We start from the raw sequence: 9,330 nt of genomic DNA, 5'->3' as shown, positions 1-9,330 counted from the left end.
TATAAACGCGGAAGAATGACAACAAACATTAGCCTACTTTCGTTTCGTGGGAAGTCGCTTAATTAACAAGGTTCCATGATTTTCGAAACAGTCCGCAGTTTCGCTCTCGTTTTTGTCTTTGTATTTAACGAGAGTGTGTTCGTCAGTCCGGGGATGCAGAGAGACGCTGCTGGAGTCTGATCGTCTCATCCGTCAGCTGTGATCATGTTGTGTTTTTGGGGAGCGCAGGTCAGAGAGGGTTTCGGGCTGGTGCAGCCGGACAAAGTCAAACATGGCAATTCTGGAATACGGTCCGTGTGTCCGAAATCAAAAGTTCAGGACATGTCAGCTGGACGGAGTTTTGTTGGATTCATCCGGGATGGGCAGGTCTCGGTCCTGAGATTGCGCAGTGAAGACTGTGATCATGATGGAAAATTAAGTATGATACACTAAATCATTTATTTCATAAAGTTTACATCATTATATAGTACTTAACGGATAAAAGTCTTAATCTGTTTTTCCCCCCATATATTTATATTTAAAAGTAGGCCTACATGAGCTACTGAGCTATACAGTGTAGCCTAATGTTGGACTAATTAATGGAATTAAATAAAGTGTAAATTAGCTAGAAATCTATGTCTTTTATGTCTATAGTCTGAACAGAAGTTGAACTGATGAATATGTTTTATTTACTGCAGCGCAACTACAGCTAAAGAATGACAGAATCAGACTGATTTTGTGTGGAGGAGATGGTGCGGTTCTTCTTGCTTATGGAGGAAAAGTTCTCATTATGGATAAATCCATTGTGTGCAGGTTTGTTTATGTAGGCATAGCAGTATAAATGACTATACATGATAAAAACAGATATCTATCTGACAGATTTTCTTGTCTCTAAAGGCCTCTCAAAGGTCTGGATAACAGGCAGGTGATTCAAATTGCATGTGGAGACCATCATTCAATGGCACTAACTACGGGTATTAACAACTATTCCATCTAACATTTTGCTTTTATCTTTTGAGATCTTATGACTGACATTAATTGATTGACATTTGAGATATTCAGATCTGTTGCTCTTTCAGATGGTCAGTTGTTGGTATGGGGTGAGAACTCTCATGGTCAGCTGGGTTTAGAGAAAGATCATCCCGGCTCTTCGTCTGCTCAACATGTTCAGAGTCTGAGTGGGATCCCACTGGCTCAGATCAGTGCTGGAGGAGACCACAGCTTTGGGTTGTCTCTCTCTGGAGTCGTGTTTGGATGGGGAAAGAACTCTGCTGGACAGCTGGGCCTCGGAGACACTACAGGTCTTGTTTCATCATGTAAAAGCTAAATCAGTAATACAGCTACATATAAATGTACTAAATTTGTGCAATACTGTGTCAAATCTATATCAAAGCATGAATATGTAAATGGATTTACTGCTCCCTTTCGAATGGTCTCTCCCGTTGCGTCAAGGACATTTATGGGGAAACTTCTGTTTACTCTGATACTGAAGCCTGAGCTCTCTGTCTCCCAGCCAGCGAGTAGTCTTTCTGGGGACAATTATCTGTTCTGCCCAGATGCGGACATGGATTATGCCGGAATGCTCCCTGATAATTCAGCGGCTAGCAGTGTCATTCAGACTCGGGACTTCACGTCCCCTCAGGGCTTTTCAGAGGATGCTCGGCCTCAGGTCAGCTGCTTCCTTTGTGATGCCACTGGGCCTGCTTCACATGCGGACCCTCCTGTATTGGCTCAAAGCCCATGTCCCCTCCCACACTTGGCGCCTGGGACTTTTTCATCTCAGGGTAACCCACCTCTGCATCAGAGCCATGGTCCTTTGCAAAACCCCTTGCCTGTTTCAAACAGGTGTCCCGTTGGGACTGACCTCCAGAAGGAAGGTGGTCAGGACAGATGCCTCCAACTCGGGTTGTGGAGCTCTGTATGAGGGCAGACCGGCGTTCGGCTCCTGGTCAAATCTGGAGCAATGCTTACACATCAACTGCCTCGAGATGAGCCACTTCAGTCAGCCGACTTGCGGCCCCTGTCACTTAAGACCACCCTCCTTTTGGCTTTAGTGTTGGTCAAGCCAGTCGGTGACCTGCAAGCACTGTCAGTCAGTGCTTCATGTCTTGAGTTTGGGTCTAACGACTGGTCGTTGCCATCTACCTTCACCAGCCGCTTAAGTTTACCTAATCCCCTCTGTAAGTGGAGAAGGTTTTGTTATGCAGTCCTCAGCCTAAGCGGCTTGGGTCTCATTGTTAGCTCAGGTTTACAGGAGCCCTCAGTACAGGCGCTCCGAGGCTGGGCTCGCAGAGCAGCTTCGTTCTGCACTTGCTTATAGCACAGCGCTATTGGATAAGTGTCCTTAATGCAATGGGAGAGACCGTTCGAAAGGGAGCGCTCCGTTTATTAACGTAACCTCGGTTATGTTACCTCGCTGAGATAAGGGAACGAGCGTTGCGTAGGCTGCCGTGCTATACAGGCTGCACGCGAGTCGAAGACTGTCGCTTCATTTGAAAGATTCTGATATAAAGAGCGCTCAGAGCCGACTTATATAGCAGTCGGCTACACAAACGTGAACAAATCAGGCTTCAGTATCAGAGTAAACTGGAGTTTCCCCATAAGCGTCCTTGATGCAACGATTGTTCCCTTATCTCTGGGAGCCGAAGTTACATTAGTAACCGGAGCGTTTTTCCACCACAGACAGACACATCCCAACGGTTGTAAATAGTCTTCACCGGAAGAAAACTGTATCTATCTCATGTGGAGGTGAACACACTGCCACTTTATCAAAGGTATTAATTTGTTATATTTTATATATCCATATTATAATACCATATTTAGCATACAACAAACTGCACAGAAAGTGTAGTAAATAGTTTATGTTTCAGGGCGGCACAGTATTCACATTTGGATCAGGAGGTTCTGGTCAGCTTGGACACAAATCATTTAAAGACGAACATCATCCGCGGGTGGTTGCTGAACTGTGGGGATCTGAAGTGTCACAGGTCACATGTGGGAGGTAAAGACTGTTCATAAGCTTTATTAGCAATCAACATTTCAGAGCAATAGTACAGATTTCTTTCAAATTCTTCACATAGTTAATATGTGTGATGTGTTGGTTCAGTTCAGTAATTAGGCATTTGATTCTTTCATAAAGACATCACACACTCGTATCAGTCGCATCGTCAAAGCTGATCTACTCATTTGGATGTGGGATGCAAGGGCAGCTGGGAAATGGAAAAATTATCAATAAGTCTGTGCCTTTCCCTGTGAATCTGCCAACTGGTAATTAAAAATGATCTTCTAATAGTAGGGTATTTTGTTATGAATATTTTTTTTACTCTAGATGTTGTTCAGAACTCTAAACTGAGCTAAATATTTGTTGCACACAGAATGTAATCATGATTATACGATTGAAAAACTCATAGCTGGGGAGAATCATTCCTTTGCCTTGTTTTTCAAGGTAAAGTAAGACATGGCAGTTTTCATTCACAAATTGTTTAACAATTAAATTATTGCTTTTACTTATGTTTTTTGTGTTTATTATAGGAACCTGGGAATGAGTCTAAACCAAATCCAAGCAGAGGGATTTTGACATTAGATGACAGAATGATTGACCGATGGCTGTCTGGAAGTGATCCATGGAAAGTGGTAAAAAAGTGAGTGTTTGACTGAGTTTTATGTATTGTGCTTACCTTGAGATATAAAGGCTAAAGGCTCCCGAGTTTGTGTATATTACTGTATGTTCATGAAAAAGTCTTTCTTAACATCTTACTTAACATCAATGAATCAAGACATTTGTGCCAATGACAATGAATTTCAGACATAGTAATTAATATCAATAAACTATAAAAAGACTATTATTTAAAGTATAGCTTTGTTGTTAACAGAAACATCAACAAAGTGTTCTCCTCTGCTGCCTCTCTGAATGGAAGTTTCCTCAAAACAAGGTAAATATCCTAATCAGAGTTAGAAAGTCTGATCTAATAATTCCTCCTGTTTGTGCCTAAAATGAGTTCCAACACAGATGTTAATGTAAATGTCTGTCTTTGTAGTTGTGACGAACATTATCAGACGTCTGAGGATCATTGTGGTTTGGATTTTGATCTGGTTAAAACATCCTTTGCAAAGTTATCAAAGAATGAAAGGTCAATATCAGAGGTAAAAAAAAAAAAATGTTAATTACATTTTAAACAATAAGATGCAGTTAGTCATTTTTGTACCTCAGGTAGTGAAGGTGGTTCAACAGATGCTGCCGTCTCTGAATCCAAATCCAGCTGGTGTGGAATCACTGAGAGTTTATCTTCTCCTCCCTGAGCTCATCAGACATCTTCAGGAACAACAAAGAACTGAACTCACTGAAGCTCTGGCCTCCAAAATCCTTCAGCTGAATCCTGATGCTCGCAAGGTGTTAGGTAAAGCTGAAGACCTTTCAGCCTTTGTGTTATCCTTGTGGTATTTGTCTCAGCATTTTTGTGTTTTGTAATATTCTCAGAGATGAACTGGTCCAAACTCCCGGATGATTGCCTCAAAGGCCTGGTGAAGTTATTTAAAAAAGCATCTGCTAATTTAATTGGCAGGATGGCTGCTGACACTATGAACTGGGACATAATGACACGCCTGCCGAAATTTGTGCAGATCCTTCAGATGGTGTATCAGGTGCCTTTATTATACATTTGATCAGATGTAAACATTTAACCTTCTAAATTTCATATACATTATATGCATTTGTGTCTTTGTTGTGAAGGTCTGCTGCAGAGCCAACAGAAGCATCACCAAGAGTGATTTCATCATTAATGAGATCAATGATCTGCTAGATGTGGTGAGAACCAAAAAATGGTGTATATGGGCTTTTGGCTGATAATTATACATTATCATCTACTGTATGTCTTTTTGATAGGCAACAGTAAATATTGAAGCAATCACTGTATTTATCATACAAAAATGACTGAAGTTATTCAAAACATACAGTACACAAAAACATATCCGAAAACACATTATCTTTTGACAGGGCTGCAGTTTTTAGGTTAGATTTAAGCAGTTAACCACAGCTGTCCATTGATAATTTCAGTATTAATACACTAATCGACCATTACTTCCAACTTATAATAAACTATTTTTTGTAGAAGAAAACCAAAAATACTAGAGAATTTTGTTTTCCCCAAATCAACAGCTGGAAACCACCAATGAAGATGTGAGTAACAATTTGCAGTGGTTTAACTTGACTGGACAAATCCATGCATTGATGGCCCAGCAAAACTACTATAATGTGAGCAACAAAGACGTTTGGCCATATCTAATATGTATGCAAATTTCAGCTCCAGTAACTCGATGTTTCCTATTTCTTTTGTTTTAGACGATCTTAAAAAATCTCATATCACTTCAATGCATCTTTAACCTGGAGGCCAAATGTAGCTATATGAAGAACAGAGTATGGCAGGTAATTTTGCATTGACCTAAAAAAAGTTTCCTGGGAATTACTTCTGTGTCCATATTCTTTGTAATCACAGAATGAAATATTTTAATTGCAGGGTAGTTTTAATCTGATTCTGAGACGTACAGCTCTGCTGGAGGATTGTTTCCATCAGCTGAGAAGTGCCACTCAGCAACATCTCAAAGAATTTTGGCTGTCGGTAAGGAAAGAGAACAATGTGAAGCTTTCATTCAGTAACATAAAGAATATTTTTGCATGTAGTTTTTATTTTCAAACCAAGACAGGAACATACGAACAGTTACGAGCTGCAGTATGAACGAATTCTTTTGGTTATCTAACATAGGTGTTTTACAAGGAGGATATGAGAAAAACAGATGTCAACAAGAGGGACTTTTTTCACAACGTGTTTAAAGAGCTTTGTGCACCAGAGTCTCAGCTGCTCATGTACAATGACAGCAACATTATGTGCTGGTTCCCCACAAAGGTAAGGCAAAGACTTTTTTCAGTAGGTCATGCTAAAGATGTAAATAGTGGTAACAAAGGTTAGTTACATACTTAAAGGGCCATTCACACAGAACATGCTTTTGCTTTGAAAAAATGTGAGACGCAGACAGTGGAATTGGGAAAAAATGTAAGGTCTCAAGACTTTTTTTAAAAGTTGAACTTCTTTTAACTTGAACTCGGTGTTTTTAGAATGCTGTGTCAGCGCAACAGCCAAACACGTCAGTCTAGCGAGTTTACATACCTAATGCAGCTTTTGTGTTTTCCCATTTTTATTTTACATTTTTATAGTGTTCTCTTTTGCCTTAACCACTTATCATCCCACACCAGCTCAGCGTGGAGAAGGAGAAGTACTTCCTGTTTGGGATTCTGTGTGGCTTGGCCTTCAACAACACATCCGTAGTGCATCTGCCTTTTCCTTTAGCCTTGTTCAAGAAACTTCTCAATGTCAAACCGTCTCTAGAAGACTTGATAGAGTTTAGTCCAGTTCTTGGCAAGTGAGTGTTTTTACAATTAAGGTTATCTTGATTCTCTTGGTATTTTTTTGTATGACTGCCAAAATATATTTCCATGCTCTATGTATGTGCTGCCATCTATCACATATTAAGTAACATTTTTTTAATCAATCTGAAACATGTTCTCAGGAGTTTGCAGTACATCCTGGACTACAGCGACGATGTTAAAAAAATGGATACGTACTTCACGGTTAGTTTGCTTGATTCTCGTGTCATTTGCATAAAACATGCACAAGCCATCTCCACATAAGGGCTCTCTGTACTCTAAAGGCTGAGGCGTGCTTTTAAGGTTCTCATAAACTAGTTCAAATACAGGAAACACCTTTTATACTTTTATACAGACCCAAATTACAGACTCATTAACCAGGTGCACATATGCGGATCTGCATTTTTATGCAGAGGAACCTCACCAGTTTCTTACTTGTTTATGATTTTATATAGGCCAGCTAGAGTATGTGATTTTTGTGTATGTATGGTTTCTGTTTTTTTTTTCTTTTTCTTATGAAATATGAAAGTTATTGGTGAATCATGATTTGCAAGTGAAAATGTTTGGACACAGATTTCACACACAGTTAGTGAATGAGACCCATTATCTTTTGAAAAAGAACAGTTTATTATCTTTATACAAAAGATCGTATGGGATGGAACAGAAGTCGAACTGGATCCAGCTGAGCCAGGAAAATTGGTCACAAATTATAACAGGTCAGGATTTTTTATTTTATAAAGAAATCTAATTATATGGCGATACCAATATAACTGCCACTAGAACAAGTATTGTAATCTTAATCTTCGACATAAGATAATATTTAATAATCTTACTAAGATGAAAAATGTTATTGTTTTTATTTTAATTTCTGCTACAGAACAGACTTTGTGGACAAGTACGTGGATTATATCCTGAATAAATCAGTGGAGGAAGCATTTGAAGAATTCAAGAGAGGCTTCTTCAAAGCGTGTGACAGATGCATGGTGGAGATGTTTGAACCGGAGGAGCTGAGAGGAGTGCTGGTGGGCAATGAGGAATATGACTGGGACATACTCAAACAGGTCCATGCTAACACATATGTAGAAATGTCATAACTACTATGCTCTTGACATTGTGAACAAGTAATATTGACTATATATATATCTCTTTCGATGAATAGAACACCACATATGAAGGATCGTTTTATGCTAAGCATCCAACCATCATCTCATTCTGGGAGGTGTTTGAGGAACTGACACCAAATGAGAAGAAGGCCTTTCTATGTAAGTTCACTAGTAATTATACTGAATGGTGCCGTGATTGATTGTTGTTATTCTGTCTAGTAATCACTGAAAATGGCATTTGTCAAAATGAGATCTATTTTAAGAAATCAAGCTTAATTTTTTAGTTTTTCCATCCACTCTAGCTGCTCCTATGATTTAAATCTTTCCCCACTTTCCTTTCTTTTGAATAGAACACCACATATGAAGGATCGTTTTATGCTAAGCATCCAACCATCATCTCATTCTGGGAGGTGTTTGAGGAACTGACACCAAATGAGAAGAAGGCCTTTCTATGTAAGTTCACTAGTAATTATACTGAATGGTGCCGTGATTGATTGTTGTTATTCTGTCTAGTAATCACTGAAAATGGCATTTGTCAAAATGAGACCTATTTTAAGAAATCAAGCTTAATTTTTTAGTTTTTCCATCCACTCTAGCTGCTCCTATGATTGAAATCTTTCCCCACTTTCCTTTCTTTAGTGTTCCTGACAGGGTTCGAGAAAGTGCCCATTCTGGGTATGAGTGCGGTGAAGATGAGAGTGAGACCCCTGTTTAGCTTTACTCAGGACCATCTACCACAGGCCCTCACCTGCCATTCTCTGCTAGACCTTCCTGTTTATCAGAACAAGGAAACACTCAAGGCTAAAGTAATTGAAGCCATCAACCACAAGAGGGGCTTCTGGGAAGAATGAGGCAGATGGAGTACACTGACTAAGATCTAAAGTTTGATCCTTGATTTTCATTGACTGTTAAAGGGACTGTTTCTTAATATATAAGGGAGAGTGGGGATGGCTGAATCACTGGGTTTGTTGTAGGACTTTATTTTAGCAATCAGCTTCCGCTTTAATGTGTGAAAAAGAAATTTGGTAAAATACAAAGTTTACATTTATATCCACTACCAGAGAAATATTTCTCTTCAGAGGAAGATAAGAGAGGTTTATTTTCTAAATGCTGTAATTTCTGTGATGAGTTGTATTTATAACTTAATTTAAAATAAATGTTTCTTAATATTAAAATATTGATATTTTATTTATTTATTATTATTTATTGTTATCATTAATATCTATTTTATTTTTATTTTTTTTCAAACCAAGATTAAATAATTAAATTATGAAAATTTTAAATAAGAAAAGGTGTGGATTTTACTTTATATTAAAATACTGATATTTTATGTTGATTTATTTATTTATTATTATTATTTATTGTTATCATTATTATCTTTTTTTTTTCAAACCAAGATTAAATAATGAAAATATTAAAAATTAAAAATAAGAAAAGGTGCAGATTTTTCAGCCTTTTCTCTTCTCCAGTGTAGAAATCAGTCTTAAAGTCAAGATTTGTGCCAACTAGTTTTTAGTTGGGTTTTTTTTTTCATCTCCACTACAATGGACTCAACGACTGAAGCTGCGTAAAATTCCACATAGAATGTTCATTCCAGAAGAATGTTATTTTATATGATCAAATCTTGGGTTTTTACATCTGACATGGTGCTTAGCTATTTCGGGTACATTTACAGATGCTACAATTTTTAAATCAAATCAATCTCCAACACTGCATTTGTTTATTAATAAACTATCAGGGACACATGTACATTGACAAAGCTATACTCATTGTCGCCCTCTAGTGACTCAAACGCTATTAGAGCTGGTTGACAGAAGGCACGTGATCAGT

The 9,330-nt window shown here is 38.3% G+C and overlaps 1 protein-coding gene across 1 annotated transcript in view; it reads left to right on the top strand.

The window, feature by feature from the left end:
* The first annotated feature begins 77 nt into the window (after window positions 1-77).
* The window catches only part of LOC107684306 (probable E3 ubiquitin-protein ligase HERC3), a 40,851-nt gene continuing 31,598 nt past the window's right edge, over window positions 78-9,330 (top strand). The window contains exons 1-24 of the mRNA XM_016480539.1: window positions 78-418; window positions 678-792; window positions 877-953; window positions 1,059-1,280; window positions 2,662-2,753; window positions 2,850-2,980; window positions 3,119-3,246; window positions 3,354-3,424; window positions 3,511-3,620; window positions 3,852-3,911; window positions 4,017-4,122; window positions 4,190-4,376; window positions 4,457-4,620; window positions 4,709-4,783; window positions 5,135-5,230; window positions 5,318-5,401; window positions 5,493-5,594; window positions 5,739-5,879; window positions 6,227-6,393; window positions 6,541-6,601; window positions 7,043-7,113; window positions 7,275-7,458; window positions 7,557-7,659; window positions 8,140-8,334. Coding sequence (XP_016336025.1) covers window positions 205-418; window positions 678-792; window positions 877-953; window positions 1,059-1,280; window positions 2,662-2,753; window positions 2,850-2,980; window positions 3,119-3,246; window positions 3,354-3,424; window positions 3,511-3,620; window positions 3,852-3,911; window positions 4,017-4,122; window positions 4,190-4,376; window positions 4,457-4,620; window positions 4,709-4,783; window positions 5,135-5,230; window positions 5,318-5,401; window positions 5,493-5,594; window positions 5,739-5,879; window positions 6,227-6,393; window positions 6,541-6,601; window positions 7,043-7,113; window positions 7,275-7,458; window positions 7,557-7,659; window positions 8,140-8,334 — 2,956 coding nt within the window. The 5' untranslated portion in view covers window positions 78-204. The remainder of the gene's footprint in view (window positions 419-677; window positions 793-876; window positions 954-1,058; window positions 1,281-2,661; window positions 2,754-2,849; window positions 2,981-3,118; window positions 3,247-3,353; window positions 3,425-3,510; window positions 3,621-3,851; window positions 3,912-4,016; window positions 4,123-4,189; window positions 4,377-4,456; window positions 4,621-4,708; window positions 4,784-5,134; window positions 5,231-5,317; window positions 5,402-5,492; window positions 5,595-5,738; window positions 5,880-6,226; window positions 6,394-6,540; window positions 6,602-7,042; window positions 7,114-7,274; window positions 7,459-7,556; window positions 7,660-8,139; window positions 8,335-9,330) is intronic.

Source organism: Sinocyclocheilus anshuiensis, unplaced genomic scaffold (assembly GCF_001515605.1).
Source record: "Sinocyclocheilus anshuiensis isolate Anshui unplaced genomic scaffold, SAMN03320099.WGS_v1.1 scaffold1371, whole genome shotgun sequence".
Taxonomy (NCBI): domain Eukaryota; kingdom Metazoa; phylum Chordata; class Actinopteri; order Cypriniformes; family Cyprinidae; genus Sinocyclocheilus; species Sinocyclocheilus anshuiensis.
The sequence above is the reverse complement of the archived record's forward strand: the minus strand, read 5'-3'. Positions and strand labels throughout refer to the sequence as shown.